This window comes from Diceros bicornis, chromosome 29, assembly GCF_020826845.1.
Source record: "Diceros bicornis minor isolate mBicDic1 chromosome 29, mDicBic1.mat.cur, whole genome shotgun sequence".
Lineage (NCBI taxonomy): Eukaryota > Metazoa > Chordata > Mammalia > Perissodactyla > Rhinocerotidae > Diceros > Diceros bicornis.
This window is the reverse complement of record NC_080768.1, coordinates 28532563-28549781: the sequence shown is the minus strand read 5'-3', so window position 1 is coordinate 28549781 and position 17219 is coordinate 28532563. Positions and strand designations below refer to the sequence as shown.

The window sequence follows — 17219 nt, the reverse complement described above, 5'->3', positions numbered from 1 at the left end:
TTATAAATCTATGGTCTCTGCTAAAGCAAGTAGCTCCAAATAAAGATACCAGTTTCCACTTCTTACCTACATTCCACCTACTACTTGTTAGGTGTGAAATCAGCAAAAACACATTAATAATCTAAACATCTATATATTTGATAATTTATTAAACATTTGAGTACCTACTGTGTCAGATATTGTGTTTGATACCCTCAGAGAAAAATGAATGTTTTCTCCTCAGCCTTAAAGAGTTTACATTCTAGTGGAGAAGACATATGGCTAAATATAAAATACAATGTTATAATAAAGATAGATGCACAGATGGTGGAGTGATGATTCTCCCTAAGAGTCTTGAGAGATGTTTTGAAGAGTTAAGAAACTTCAACTGCTCTTAATGGGTAAAAGAGAAACTGAATTCTTCTTAGGTCTATTGCTTTATTTGTATCTGCTTAACCCTTTCGTTTTGTTTTGTTTTAAGATAACTTACATTTAAACATTTCAAATTTATATGAAAGGATATCATTTTAAAGATTGTCAGTACCCACCTTGATGCTATGGTTGAATTTGTGTTTGACGTCTCAACTTACATTCTACCCCAGATGAGTAGTCTGAGCCATTCATGGTTAATTTCATCCACTTTATCAGTGCTTGGTGCCAAGGGTGGGCAGAACTAAATCAGTTTGGACCAGTGATACACTGAGGACAGATTGACTTGGGGGCCACTGGGAAAGAGAAGCCAGTCTGATGTGAACAAGGAAGCAATGTTGCTCAAGCTACTGATAGTGGCACTCTTGGGATAATGAGACTAGAGTTAGGATGACCCTAAAGCTGAGGTCAGGAGAACAAAGAGATGGAAAAAGCCTGGATCTTTGATGACATCTGGGGCCATGGAATTGATCAAGCCTGATAAAGGCTGCCTGATTTTTGGAATTTCTTGTTAAAAAGTTAATTTATTTTTAAGCCAGTTTGAGTTTCTGTACTTGAAGTCAGTAGCATTCCAACTGATACTGAATTAAGAAAGGAGTACTTTCAAGTAAGAGATTCTAAAATGTGGATTTAACTTGGAAAGAGGGCAGTAAAGACCAGCAGCTTGGGAAGTTGGTGATATTCCCTTATACCTTGGGGCACAGACCATGTGCTTCATGAGGCTGTGGTTTTGGGGGATATTGTACAAAAAATTCAGGACTATTTCCTGCTTAGACCCAAGAGGCCTTTAAAATTCAGATTTGGTAAGAAAGATCCTTTCTGCTTATGGCCTAGTTTCGCAGGTCAGCTTTGCAAGATTAGCTCGAAGTAAAGAATTCCACAGTGTCTTAATAGCTTTACAGGTCTTTCACCTCTTTGGTTAAACTTATTCCTAGATATTCTTTTTGTTGCAGTTGTGAATGGGATTATATTCTTGATTTATCTTTCTGCTATTTTATTGTTAGTGTCTAGAAACACAACTGATCTTTGTATGTTTATTACCTACCCTCCCACTTCACTGTATTTGTTTATTATTTCTAATAGTTTTTGGTGGATTCTTTAGAGTTTTCTATGTATGAAATCATGTCATCTGCAGGGGCCGGCCCCGTGGCCTAGTGGTTGTGTTCAGCACACTCCGCTTCGGCAGCCCAGGTTCAGTTCCCGGGCGCAGATCTACACCATTCATTGGCGGCCATGCTGAGGCGGCGACCCACATACAAAATAGAGGAAGATTGGCACAGATGTTACCTCAGGGCTAATTTTCCTCAAGCAAAAAGAGGAAGGTTGGTGACAGATGTTAGCTCAGGGTGAAAAAATCTTCCTTAGGAAAAAAAAATCATGTCATCTGCAGATATGATGGTTTTGCTTCCTCCTTTCCAGTTTGGATCCCTTTATTTCTTTTTCTTGCCTAATTGCTCTGGCTAGGACTTCCAATACTGTGTTGAATAAGAGTAGCGAGAGTGGGCATTGTCGTCGTCTTTCTGTTCTTAGAGGGATAGCTTTCAGTTTTTCAGCCTTGAGTATGATGTTAGCTGTGGGTTTACCGTATATGGTCTTTATTATGTTGAGGTACTTTTCCTTCTAGAGAAGAGAAACAGAAGAAAAAATAAACAAATAGGACTACAGAAAACTAAAAAGCCTCTGCACAGCAGAGGAAACCATCAACAAAATGAAAAGACAACCTACTGATTGGGAGAAGATAATGCAAATCACATATCTGATAAGGGGTTAAGATCCAAAACATATAAAGAACTTATACAATTCAACAACAAAAAAACAAACAACCCAATTAAAAAATGGGCAGAGGATCTGAACAGACATTTTTCCAAAGAATTTATACACATGGCCAATAGGCATATGAAGAGATATTCAACATCACTAATTATTAGGGAAATGCAAATGAAAACCACAATGAGATATCACCTCACGCCCATCGGAAAGACTATTGTTAAAAAGAAAAGAAATAACAAGTGTTGGAGAGGATATGGACAAAAGGGGACTTGCATACACCACTGGTGGGAATGTAAATTGGTGCAGCCATTATGGAAAACAGTCCCGAGATTCCTCAAAAAATTAAAAATAAAACTGTCATATGATCCAGCTATTCCACTTTTGAGTATTTATCCAAAGAACACAAAAACACCGATTCGAAAAGATGTATGCACCCCTGTGTTCACTGCATCATTATTTACAATAGCCCAGACTTGGAAACAGCCTAAGTGCCCATCAACAGATGAATGGATAAAGAAGATGTGGCTTAAATATACAATGAAATACTACTCAGCCATAAAAAAGATGAAATCTTACCATTTGTGACAACATGGGTGGATCTTGAGGGTATTACGCTAAGTGAAATAAGTCAGATGAAGAAAGACAAATAGCATGTGATTTTACTCATGTGGAAGATAAAAACACAAACACACATACACATAGATACAGAGAACAGTTTGCTGGTTAACGGAGGGAGGAGGGTTGGGGGAGGGCAAAAGGGGTAAAGGGGGGACTTTTGTATAATGATGGATGGAACTTCTGGTGGTAAGCACAATGTAATCTATACAGAAGCTGAAATACAATTTTGTACACATGAAATTTATATAATGTTATAAACCAGTGTTATCTCAATTTAAAAAAAACAATTCAGGGGGCCAGCCTGGTGGCATAGTGGTTAAGTTCGTGTGCTCCATTTTGGCGGCCAGAGGTTTGCAGGTTTGGATCCCAGGCATGGACCTATGCACCGCTCTTCAAGCCATGCTGTGGCAGGCGTCCCACATATAAAGTAGAGGAAGATGTGCACGGATGTTAGCCCAGGGCCAATTTTCCTCAGCAAAAAGAGGAAGATTGGCAACAGATGTTAGCTCGGGGCTAATCTTCCTCACCAAAAAAAAAAAAAAAGCATCTTTTCCAAGGTTAGTGTGAATATGAGTTTAAAAGGAATAAGGTTTAATGGGGGATAAGTGTTCGTCAACACAAATCTGTTGTCTTCCATCTTCCCCAAATACCTCCTTTTAAGCATTTACCACCTGGTAAATGGGAACTATTCAAGTTTGTATAGTAAAGATATATTTTAAATGCAATCTTGGGGAAGAAATGGATAGTTTCAAATTGGAATGCAATAAGTAAAGGCCATTCAAAATTCAGGGGCTTGGGGGATGGGAAGGTTTCAGAGATTTTTGTTGCCAGGAGACTGAGATTCCTAATTGCAACCATTGTCTAAACAAGACCTTGCTATGGTTACTAGCCTTTGGAATTTTGAGGATGGAGAATCCTAGCTACATCTTTTTAGAAGGATATACTTTGTGCTAAGGGTCAGTTAACCCTCACGATCATCGCGTCATTCTTCACTTTTCTGAATTTAATTGTAGTTATCCTATGTTTTCTCCACCAATGTATTTTGAGTGTATATAAGTTATTGTAGCCGTATATTCCCTAAATGGATGTTGACTATATGAATCTATATCCAGACCTGTTGGAAATGAAGACATATTACTCACATCATGGATCTGAAGTTAGATGCAGTAACTGAATGACACTTGGAGTTGTTCCGTTTTGTGAGGTGCATTGTGTGAACACGAGCATTTTTGAAAGTATGTGTGTTGGAAGAAGGGTGTGTGTAAAGGGTAACCAAATGAGTAGCTGCAGTCTCCCTAACAATTCTGAATCATCTTACATAATTAGTGTGAACTGTTCTTTATCCCATTCCTCTTATCTTTATTGGTTTACTGATGTACAGGCCTAGTCAGTATGGTTCAATAGAACACAGAGTGAGACTTTCTTGGAAATCCTGAGAAAGGGAAGTTGTTGTCTCTGTTGATGGCTGTGAGCAAGGAAGCCAGTAGGCCTAGTTCCTGCTCTCAGCCCTCTTAGGATCGTAAGAGGAGCCAGACATAGATAAAGATAAAGCTGTGTACAGCAGTGTAGAGTGTCAAGGAAAAGAAACTTGAGTTCCTAATATTGTTGAGGGGCTGAGTAAGGTCAGAATCTACCTGTGGTAGGCAGCATAGTGTTCCCCCAAAGATGCTCACATCTTGATTCCCGGAACCTGTGAATATGTTACTTTACATAAGAAAAAGGACTTTGCAGATGTGATTGAGGTTACAGACCTTGAGATGAGTGATTATCATTGGTTATCTCAGCGGGCGAATTTAATGATATGAGCTCTTAAATATGTAAGAGAAAGGCAGAAGAGTGGGTCAGAGAGAGGAGACAGAAAAAGAGAAGTATAAGGGATTCAGCCTGCCTTTGATGGCTTTAAAGATGTAGGAAAGGTGTTATGAGCCAAGGAATGTGGATAACTTCTGCAACTTGGGAACAGCCTTCAGCTAATAGCCAGCAAGGAGACAGGATTTCAGTCCTCCAACTTTAAGTAATTCAATTCTGTCAACAAGGAAAGAAATCCTCCCCTAGTGCCTGAGACAGGAACATAGTCCAGATGACACCTTGATTTTTAGCTCAGTGAGACCCATATCGGGCTTATGACCTACATAACTGTAAGATGATAAACTTGATTTGTTTTAATCCACTAGGTTTATAGTAATTTGTTAAAGCAGCAATAGAAAACTAATACACTGCCTTATCTCTGGACTTATTGTGTGAGTTAGAAAATTTCTTCTTTTTCTCCAGCTTTATTGAAATATAATTGACATATAACATGGTGTAGTTTATGGTGTACAGTGTGGTGATTTGATACACATATATATTGTGAAATGTTTACACAATAAGGTTAGTTAACATGTCCTTTACTTCACGTAATTACAATTTTCTTATTGTTATGGTGAGAATATTAAAGCTCTTTTCTCATAGCAGCTTTCAAGTATACAGTATAGTATTGTTAACTGTAGTCACCATGCTGTACCTTAGGTCCTCAGAACTTACTCATCTTGTAACTGAAAGTTTGTACCCTTACCAGCATCTCCCTGTTTCCCCCACTTCCCTGGAAACCACCATTCTACTCTGTTTCTGCGAGTTTGATGTTTTTAGATTCCACATATAAGTGAGATCGTTTGGTATTTGTCTTTCTCTGACTTATTTCATTTGGCATAATGCCTTCAAAATCCATCTGCGTTGTCTCAAGTGGAAGGATTTCCTTCTTTTTAATGGCTGAATAATATTCCATTGTGTATATATTACATTTTCTTTATTAATTTGTCTGTCAACAGACACTTAGGTTGTTTCCATACCTTGGCTATTGTGAATAATGCTGAAATGAACATGAGAATGCAGGGAAAACACTCTCTGAGACAGTGTTTTCATCTCCTTTGCTGGATCATATGGTAGTTCTATTTTTAGTTTCTTGAGGAACTTCCATACTATTTTTCCTAATGACTGAACCAGTTTGTATTCCCACCAACAATGCAATAGGGTTCCCTTTTCTCCACATCCTCACCAGCACTTGTTATCTTTTTGAGAATAGCCATTCTAACAGGTATGAGATGATTTCATTGTGGTTTTGATTTGCATTTCCCTGATGGTTAGTGATGTTGAGCACCTTTTCATGTACTTGTTGGCCATTTGTACATTTTCTTTGGAAAAATGTCTATTCAAGTTCTCTGCCCATTTTTTAATCAGATTGTGTTTTTGCTATTGAGTTGTATGAATTCTTTATGTATTTTGGATACTATCCCCTTATCAGATACATGATTTGAAAATATTTTCCCTCATTCCGTAGGTTGTCTTTTCCTTTTGTCAACTATTTGTTTTTGCTATGCAGAAGCATTTTAGTTTGAGGTAGTCCCACTTTTGATGTTTCCTTTTGTTGCTTGTGCTTTTGATGTTATATCCAAAAAAATCATTGTCAAGACCAATGTCAAGGAGGTTTTTTCCTGTTTTCTTCTAGGAGTTTTATGGCTTCAGATCTTACCTTTAAGTCCTTAAGCCATTTTGAGTTAATTTTTGTGAGTGGTGTAAGATAGGGATCCAGTCTGATTCTTTTGCATGTGAATATCCAGTTTTCCCAACACCTTTTTGTTTGTTTGTTTGTTTGTTTTGTGAGGAAGATCGGCCCTGAGCTAACATCTGCCAGTCCTCCTGTTTTTTTTGCTGAGGAACACTGGCCCTGGGCTAACATCCATGCCCATCTTCCTCTACTTTATATGGGACGCCGCCACAGCATGGCTTGACAAGCAGTGCGTCAGTGTGCACCCGGGATCCAAACCAGCGAACCCCGGGCCGCCACAGCGGAGGGCACGCACTTAACCGCTTACGCCACCAGGCCAGCCCCCCAACACCTTTTGTTGAAGAGACTGTCCTTTTCCTGTTGAGTACGCTTGGCTCCTTTGTCAAATATTAATTGACCATATATGTGTGGGTTTATTTCTGGGTTCTCAGTTCTGTTCCATTGATCTATGTGTGCTTTTATGCTAGTACCATACTGTTTTAATTACTGTAGCTTTTGTAATATAATTCAAAATCAGTAAGTGTGATGCCTCTAGCTTTGTTGTTCTTTCTCAAGATTACTTGGACTATTTGGGGTCTTTTCTGGTTCCATACAAATTTTGGGATTATTGTTCAATTTCTGTGAAAAATGCCATTGGAATTTTGATAGAAATTGCATTGAATCTACAGATGGCTTTGGATAGTATTGACATTTTAACGATATTAACTCTTCTGATCCATGAACATGGGATATCTTTCCATTTTTTTGTGTCTTCTTCCATTTCTTTCATTGGTGTTTTTGCTGTATAGATCTTTTACCTCCTTTGTTAAATTTATTACCAAGTATTTTATTGTTTTTGATGGTATTATAAATGGAATTGTTTTCTTTATTTCTTTTTCAGATAGTTCATTGTTGGTGTCTAGAAACGCAGTGATTTTCGTATGTTGATTTTGTATCTTGAAACTTTACTGAATTCATTTATTAGATCTAACAGTTTTTTTGGTGAAGTCTTTAGAAGGAGCCTTTCTATGTATAAGATCATGTCATCTGCAAACAGATAATTTTACTTCTTTTCCTATTTGGATGCCTTTTCTTTCTTTCTTTTTTTTTTTTTGCCTAATTGCCGTGGCTAGAACTTTCAGTATTTTGTTGAATAAAGCAGTGAGTGTGGACATCCTTGTCTTGTTTCTGATCTTAGATGAAAAGCTTTCAACTTTTCACAATGAATATGATGTTAGCTGTGGTTTGTCATATATGACCTTTATTGTGTTGAGGTATGTTCCTTATATACCCAATTTATTGACAGTTTTTATCATGAAAGGATGTGGAATTTGTCAGATGCTTTTTCTGCATCTCTTGAGATGATCATATGATTTTTGTCTTTCATTTTGTTAATGTGTTATATCACATTTATTAATTGGCATATGTTGACCCATCCTTGCATCCCAGGAATAAATCCTACTTAATCTAGATGTATGATCCTTTCAGTGTGCTACTGAATTCAGTTAGTTAAGGTTTTTTGTGTCTATGTTCATCAGGGGTATTGGTCTGTAGTTTTCTTGTAATAGTGTTGTCTGGCTTTGGTATCAGGGTAGTGCTGACCTCATAAAATGAGTTTGAGAGTGTTCCCTCCTCTTCAGTTTTTTGGGATAGTTTGAGAAGAACTGGTATTAATTTTTCTTTAAATATTTGGTAGAATTCACCCATGAAGCCATCTGGTCCTGGGTTTTTCTTTTTTGGAAGTTTTTTGATTACTGATTTAACCTCCTTACTTGTTATTGCCCTATTTAGATTTTCTGTTTTTTTATGATTCGGACTTGGTAGGTTGTTTATAGGAATTTATCATTTCTTCTAAGTTGTCCAAGTTATTGGCGTATAATTGTTCCTAGTAGTCTCTTACGATCCTTTGTGTTTGTGTGGTATCAGTTGTGATGTCTCCTCTTTCATTTATAATTTTAATTGTTTGAGTCCTTTCCTTTTTTCTTGGTAAAGTCTAGCTAAAGTCTATTTTATTTGTTTTTTCAAAAACACCAACTCCTTGTTTCGTTGATCTTTCCTATTCTTTTTCTGTTCTTTATTTCATTTATTTCTGCTCTGATCTTTGTTATCTCCTTTCTTCTGCTAATTTTTGGTGTAGTTCTTCTTCTTCGTTACTTGAGGTGTCAAGTTCCGTTGTTTGAAATCTTACCTTTTTCCTAATATAGATATTTATCACTATAAAGTTCTCTCTTAGCACTACTTTTTCTGCCTCTCATAAATTTTGCTATGTGGTGTTTCCGTTTACCTTGTTTCAATATGTTTTTTGATTTCGTCTTTGACCCATTGTTCAGGAATGTTGTTTAATTTCCTCATATTTTTGAATTTCTAAGTTTTCCTTTCTAAGTTTCCTGTTATTGATTTGTACTTTCATACCATTAAGGTCAGAAAAGACACTTGGTATAATTTCAGTCTTTTTAAATTTGCTGAGACTTGTTTCGTGACCTAACGTATAATTTATCCTGGAAAGTGTTCCAAGTGCGCTTGAGAAAAATGTGTACTCTGCTGCCGTTGGATAATGTGTTCTGTATATGTCTGTTAGGTACTTTTGGTCTAAAGTACAGTTCAAGTCCAATGTTTCCTTGTTGATTTTCTCTCTGAATGATTTATCCGTTGTTGAAATTGGGGTATTGACGCCCCCCACTATTATTGTATTGTTGTCTATTACTCCCTTCAGACCTGTTAGTATTTGCTTAATATATTTAGGTGCTCTGATTTTGTGTACATATATATTTATAGTTGTTATATTCTCTTGGCAAATTGACCCCTTTATCATTATGTAATGACCTTCTGTTCTCTTGTTCCGGTTTGGTTTTTTCTTTGTGTGTGTGTGAGGAAGATCAGCCCTGAGCTAACATCCATGCCAATCCTCCTCTTTTTTCTGAGGAAGACTGGCCCTGAGCTAACATCCATGCCTATCTTCCTCCACTCTATATGGGACGCCACCACAGCGTGGCCTGACAAGCGGTGCATCGATGCACGCCCGGGATCCGAACCTGGGCTGCCAGCAGCGGAGCATGTGCACTTAACCACTACGCCACAGGGCTGGCCCCCTCTTGTTACAGTTTTTTTGGCTTAGTCTGTTTTATCTGATTGTAAGTATAGCTACCCCTGCTCTCTTTTGGTTTCAATTTGTATGGAATGTGTTTTCATCTCTTCTCTTTGAGTGTGTGTGTGTCCTTGAAGCTAAAGTGAATCTCATATGCAGCATATAGTTGGGTTTTGCTTTTTTATCCATTCGCTCACTCAGCCTTTTGATTAGAGAATTTGGTCCATTTACATTTAAACTAGTTATTGATAGGTAAGGACTTACTATTGCCTTCTTGTTGATTATTTTCTAGCTGTTTTATAGTGGCTTTGTTCCTTTCTTCCTGTCTTCCTTTGTGAATTGGTGATTTTCTATAGTGATACACTTTGATTCCCTTCTCTGTATCTTGTGTGTACCTACTATAGTTTTTGTTTTGTGTACCCTGTGGCTTACTGGAAACATTACAGTAGTCCTCCTCTTATCCATGATTTCACTTTCGGTGGTTTCAGTTACCCACAGTCAACTGGTCCAAAATATTAAATGGAAAACTCAAGAAATAAACAATTTATAAGTTTTAAGTTGCACACCATTCTGAGTAGCATGATAAAATGTTATGCCATCCTGCTCCATCCTGCCTGGGACGTGAATCCATCCATTTGTCCAACATATCCATGCTGTACTATATAGGAAAAAACATAGTATATATAGAGTTCTGTACTGTCCATAGTTTCAGGCATCCACCAAGGGTTTTGGAACATAACCCCCATAGATAGGAGGAAAGTACTGTATATAGATATAGCAGTCTATTTTAAGCTTATGACAATTTAACTTTACATACAAAAACTCTGCCTTTTTATTCCCCCCACACACATTTTATCTTTTTATATCATACTTTACATCTTTTTATATTGTATATCCAATATAAAATACAATAATTAACAAATTATTGTAGCTATAGCTATTCTTAATACTTTTGTACTTTAGCCTTTATACTATAGTTGTGGTTAACACACTACCATATTACAGTGTAGAGTAATCCAAATCTGACTATATACTTACCTTTACCAGTGTGTTGTTTATTTTCATATGTTTTCATGTTACTTGTTACAGTCCTTTCATTTCAGCTTGAAGAACTCCTTTTAGCATTTCTTGTAAAGCAGATCTAGTGGTGATGAACTCCCTCAGCTTTTGTTTGTTTGGGAAAGTTTTCCTCTTGCCTTCATTTCTGAAGGACACCTTGGCTGGATAAAGTATTCTTGGTTGGCAGTTTCTTTCTTTCAGTACTTTGAATATATCATCCCATTCTCTCCTGGACTATAGGATCTCTGCTGAGAAATCTGCTTATAGCCTTGTATAAGAGGAAATTTTCTCTCACTGCTTTTAAAATTCTCTCTTTGTCTTTGATTTTAGACAGTTTTATTATGTCTTGGAGAAGATCATTTTACGTTGATATTCTGGGGTGACTTATTAGCTTCAAGCACTTGAGTGTCCAAATCTCTCCCCAGGTTTGGGAAGTGCTCAGCCATTATTTCTTTAAATACGCTTTCTACCTTTTCTCCCTCTCTCCCCCTTACAGCACTCCAATAATGTGTAGATTGTTTTCTTAATGGTGTCCCATAAGACCTGTAGGCTTTCTTCATTCCTTTTCATTCTTTTTTATTTTTGCTTTTCTGACTGTATAATTTCAAATGATCTGTCTTCAAGCTCACTTATTCTTCTGCTTGGTCTAGTCTGCTGTCAAAGCTCTCTATTGAATTCTTCAGTTCAGTCATTGTATTCTTCACCTCCGAAATTTGTGTTTTCATCTTTTTTCTGTTTTCTGCCTCTTTGTTGAAGTTATCATTTTGTTCTTGTGTTGTTTTTCTGATATCATTAAATTGTTTCTTTCCTTGTAGCTCCCTGAGCATCTTTAGAACAATTTTGAATTCTTAGTAGGGCAAATCCTGTATATCCATTTCTTTGGGGCCGGTTACTGGAAGTTTACTATACTCCTTTGGTGGAGTCATGTTTTCCTGATTCTTCATGATCATTGTAGCCTTGCATATGTGTCTATGCATTTGAAGAAGTAGTTACCTCTTCCAGTCTTTGTGGACTGACTTTGGTAAGGAAAGATCTTCACCTGCGATGGGGGCACACTGAAGTATGCTGTGATCCCTGGTTAGTGGTGCAGGACACCAAGTGCAGGGGCATGTGGTGGCTCTGGGTCTGGGGTGGGGTGTGGTGATTCATTGGATCAGGCCTTGGGGGGTGCACAGTGTTGACAATTGTGTGTTCTTTGATGAGCACTGCCAGCAGTCCACAGAAGCTTCAAAGGCTATAGAGATTCTTAGCAGCTCCTCCAGGTTTATCAGCTAGGGACCAGGGATTCAGCAGTAGTGGCCCAGGCTGGTGGTGTGCACACACTCGACTGTGGGGCCAGTTGCAGGTGCCTGTGTCAGGGGCCAGTTGCAAATATACATGTACTGGTGGGGGCCAGGGCAGACAGCAAGGGCTAGGTGCACTGGCAGCAGTGGGGGTCCTGGATGTTGGCGTGTGCTACTGTGGCTGCTAGATCTTGCCATGGACACATGGCAGTGAAGGCCAGTGACAGAGGTTAGGCTGGGGGTATGCAGGTGCATAGCTAGAGGGGCTAGCTGCAGGTGAGCCTAGTGGTGCAGGCCAGTGACAGAAGACAGGACCGGATCTGGGCCCACATGCAGCTGTGGAGGCTTGGCTATCATTGTGGTTTAACGTGGCTACAGGATCTTGCCATGGTGTACACACAGCAATTCAGGCCCATGACAGGCGTTAGGTTTACCTGGCAGTATGTCATTGCACAGCTGGCGGGGCTAGCCCTGAGCACTTGCAAGTTGGTGGGTGTCATCTGCAGGAGTCTAAGGTGATATGTTGCATTCGTGCAGCTGTAGAGGTATTAGCTGGCTGCTGGTGGGGGTCCCTGGCTCCCACAGGGGCCGAGTTGGGGGATAGGGAGTGGGGAGTGACTTCGGTGGCTGCTGTCAGCAAATGCAAATACATGTGGGGCAAAAGCTGGTGAAATTTCCAGGGATCTTCAGCAGCTGTGATGGCCATTAGTTTCTTCTGTGGTGAGAGCTACTAGAGTTGTTTGCAGAGCGAGTCACTGGGAACCATGGTTGTTCCTGCTGCATGGCTGATATTGGTAGCCCCTGCTTTTCTTCTTTGTTCTTAGCAGTCTTTATTTGTCAGCTTTGCTGGTCTCTGGATGTGGTGAAACCAAAGCAGGTCCTTCATGTGGTGCCCCTAAAGGCTGGGGAAGCTGCTCACTCACCCTGCTCTCACTTTCCCAGTGAGGGGAGATCTTTCTACCCTCTTGGTACTGAGCAGTGCCAACTTGGGGGGTAGGATGATGCAGGCAGATTGAAGTTGTTCATCCTTCCCTTTTTGTGTAGTTATTCTCAAATTTTTGGTGACACCATGTTGCTGAAGTTTCTTAAGTGGACTCCAGAGCTCTCCCAGAGCTGTTTTTGTTCATGGAGAGCTGTCTAATTGTTGATTTTTGTGAGGGGCCGGAGGCTGGGGTCTCCTACACCACCATCATTGTGATATCACTACCCTTGAATCAAAATTTTCTTTCTTATTTAAACTTTGTTGAATCCCAATTTCTCTGTCTATGCTTTATTTCATATATTGCACTTTCTGCCAGCTGAGCAATGATCACTTATCACCAGCAATCTGATGGACTTGAAAAGAGTTAGGTTCCCTTTCAAGCTCTCCAAAGCTAGTTGCTTCATTTTCTTTAACTATTTCCTAAAAAACATACTTAATTGGGTATTTTCATTCTCTCCTCTAGGCATCCCCAGTAGCTAAATAACCAGTAGCAGTACTAAATAGCATTCTTTTGTTTCTAGTTAAACTTTGAGATATGATACTTCCAGTGTTTCATGTACTCAACAAAAATTTATTCATTACATACTGTGTACACATTATCTTGGAACTTGTTCTGTATAATGTAATTAACTATGACATAGGCATTCTATTTGAGGCACTAACATGTAGTACTTGGTTTCAGTAGATAGACATGGTAGCACAGTTAAGTGTAAGTTTGTGCTCTTCCAAAAGATGTCCAAGACTCTGATCCTGTTTCTACCACTCATTCATTGTGCTATGTTAACATATATAACTTCTCTATCAATAAGAATTTTCTTCTCTAAGTCTTTTACATTTATTTACTTAATGTTTAATAAAATAGTGGTTAAAAAAATAATGACCAAATCACAACCAAGAGTATATCTACAAAAGTAACGAGTGCTGGATTGATTTTGAACTTTCCACTCCAGGTGTAAGGTTCAGGGGCTGACAAATTGTGACACTTATTTCTCAGTAGTATTGCTGCATTAAAAACATGAGAAAACATTTCTGGAAAATTATTTTTAACCCCTATGTAACTTGTATATTTAAGATAATATAAATGTCCCTTAGCATAGACTCTGATGGGTATTAATGTCTCTTGGTAATAGAGCACTTTGTATGTACTAGGTCTTCATATTCTTATCTGATTACATGTTACTATAAACACAAAAGACTATTTGGAGTCATGTTACATATTTTTTCTGAAATGGAAGTCTTGAGACTCAGAGCTTCTGTCATTTAACAACTTGACATAGATCCTAGTATCTGAATAACTTTCAAAAGTCAATCTTTTACAGAACTTTTTAGACCTAGAAATAGTTATAAAGGCTAATATTTTTATTGGTCATTTTTGTTATCTGAATCATATTTAATCCTAAATTTTTTTCAAATGTAATTCTGAAAACAAATATTTATCAGTATTATTACCAATATAAAACTTCAGAGAATATTCTCTACTTTAATTTATATAAGTTTTTGGAGCCCTGCATCAGATCTTTATTGTTACATTTTTTCGTTCTACTCAGTTCCTTAAGGGATATAATTAGCCAGTAAGATGACTAAGTAACACAAAGAATTATTTGGCCCAAGATGTCAGTACTGCCACTGTTGAGAAACCCTGCTGTCTAGGGTTTATATTATATATCTTTAATTTATCACAGTGTACCTTCACATAATGTTATATTCATGTGTAGCGTAAGAACCTTACAACAGCATACTTCGATTTCCTACCATCCTTTGTCCTGTGGTTGTTCGTGTTTGCGTGTGAGAATTCCTTCCAGGCATTGCTCAGAAAGTTAATGTTTTTTTAGATCTTAAGAAAAACCAATTGAGAAATTGGAACAACAGAAAAAAGTATTATAGTTCTTCTGTAAGAATTAAACCTTAACAATCAACATAGAGATCTTAGTGGTTCACAGAATCTGCTGATGTCAAGTTGAAAACAAGAGCAGGAAATGATGGCATGTGGAGTTGAAGGTTAAGGTTGACATTTCTGGGAACAGAGAGAAGTGGGTATGATCTAATCAGTTAGTCTTGCTTGTAACTGTTGCCATGTGTTTTGTGGCCCTGTCTACTGTTAATGGTGAGTCATTCTTGCAAATAAAATAAACATTAATATGCTGATGTGCATAGTATACTTATACAAATTCTATGAGTGGTGTTACAGGAAATAAAAAATAGTGATTTTTTTAGTGGTTTTCAAGAACAGTTTTCAAGAACAATTAATTTCTAGGTTATGTAGGCTCTCCATTGCTGATAATCGTTGGGAATCACACTTCTGTCCTAGTGACTGAACCTCTGTTGTATCGCCTGGGGTGGCAGTTGCTACTGTTGCTGCTACGGAGCAAGCCACCTAGAACTCCCTCTCTAATCTGCCAGTTTGGGGGTGAGAGGAATTTATGTTTTATATGTTTAAATGGTTATTTTTGTGGAATGTTGTTGACATTTCAAGAGTATCTCTACTTCAGATTATCTTTTCTAAGGATGATTCATAATTTTCTTACTGCTAAGATAGGAGTCTGTAATGAAATCCTAGCTTGCTTCTCCCAGCTGTTAAGGAGATGCATGAAAAATGAAGAATGTTCCTAATAATTGACCATATATGTGTGTATGTGTCTGTCTCTATATATATTTAAGAAAGATACATTCTTCCCTCCATAACACAAAGTAAGAACTTGTGCTCTGGAACCTAACAGATAAGAGTTGGCATATACAATTCCAACTCTATCACTTTACTACTTTGGCAAGTCTTCCCTTTCTGAACCTCATATTCTTCATTTTAAAAATATGTAAAACAACAGCAATAAGAAGAAGAATAGCAACTCAATTCTTGGGGAGTTGAGAACAAAATGACAAAATGCATTTAAGTCTTAACAATGCTGGGCACAATAGCAGCATTTGGGAGACGTTACCCCTTATCACTAGTCTATACAGAATGTAGTCCATAATCCTGGACGAGTGGTTATCTAACTACTTCTCACGTTCTTTCCTTTCCTTGAATGATTTTCAGCCTAACATGTTACCATAGGATAGTGACACCTCTAAATGTTGTCAATTCAGTCATGTGTCACTTAACAGGAATACATTCTGATAAATGCGTCATTAGGCGGTTTCGTCATTGTGTGAACATCATAGAGTGTACTTAAACAAACCTGTATGGTATTGCTTACTATACACCTCGGCTATGTGGTACTAATCTTGTGAGACCTCTGTCATATATGCAGTCCATCGTTGACCAAAATGTCATCATGCATTGCATGACTGTAATTGTCTTGTGTTCTAACTGTAGGAAGCTGAAATATTTATCTTCTCCTTGAAAATTCTGTTGATATTCTCATTTAACTACATGCTGTATGTTTTGCTTTAGGTCAGAGATGCGTGAGAGTGGAAGACATGGCAGAGAACTTGAAGAACATTTCTGCTTTTTAGCACTTCCTCAGAGACATGTGGCTGAGATATATCGGAATGGGATAAGTACCAAGGCATCTACATTGAAGATATTAGGAAATCCTCTTCTTGGAATTTATATATTTAGACATGTTGATGTTGCCTTGAATTATGCTCATAGTAGAAGCATTACTGTAGAAAGTATTATAATTTTTAAGGTAGGTAGCATAAAAAAATAACATATTCAGTTTGCTTTAAATTGACCTGAATATATTTTCTTTTCAGTAAGATTTATTAGTGTTTTTAAGTTGCAGTATATGAAATAAATGATAATTATCTATCCTCATTATCATCATTTGAAATTTCCCCATTTCTGACTCTACTTGGGTGTACAGCATAAAACAAGACTCCAAGTAAGCAAAGGCAGCCTTTATCATCCTTGTCTTCCCAATGTACATTTTTTTCTGTCCTAATTGACTGTCTTCTCTTTCTCTGTTTTATTCAGGCTGTGATTAATACCAGAGTGTTTTAAGTGTCTTTCTTCAAGTCATTGATTATAATAATTCCGGCTTAAGCTAAAGTTACTAAACTCTGTTTATTTTAGTTAATAGTATTATACAATGTTAATTTCTTAGTTTTCATAATTTTGCCTTGCTCTTATGTAAGATGTTAACATAAAGAAAAGCTGGGTACAGTTATACAGGACCTCTGAACTATTTTTATGACTTTTCTGAAACCTAAAATTACTCAAAATTGAAAAAAATAAGTCTTATACTTGAATGTTAAGCGTCAACAGATTTTTTGAGATATACTTTTTGGTTAATTGCAGCTTTGCCAGGACTACTGAAATCACGGTAGGCAGGATCCTCAGCTGTGTAACAGGATGTGTGTATATCCATGTAAAAACCAATGGTTCATTTGGTATAATTCCTTTATTTTTAGACTTCAAATATTATTAAATTCATAAAGCATAATTTATTTTAATATTAAAAAGTAATATATACTGATTTTAGAAAGTTTAAAACATAGTAAGAAGCTCCAAAAAGCCTATTAATAACCACAATTAAATTTTTTGTGTATCTA

General features: G+C 37.5%; 1 protein-coding gene across 1 annotated transcript in view; it reads left to right on the top strand.

Moving 5' to 3' along the window:
• The window catches only part of TEX15 (testis expressed 15, meiosis and synapsis associated), a 98707-nt gene that overhangs the window by 49238 nt on the left and 32250 nt on the right, over positions 1–17219 (top strand). The window contains exon 5 of the mRNA XM_058525161.1: positions 16117–16354. Coding sequence (XP_058381144.1) covers positions 16117–16354 — 238 coding nt within the window. The remainder of the gene's footprint in view (positions 1–16116; positions 16355–17219) is intronic.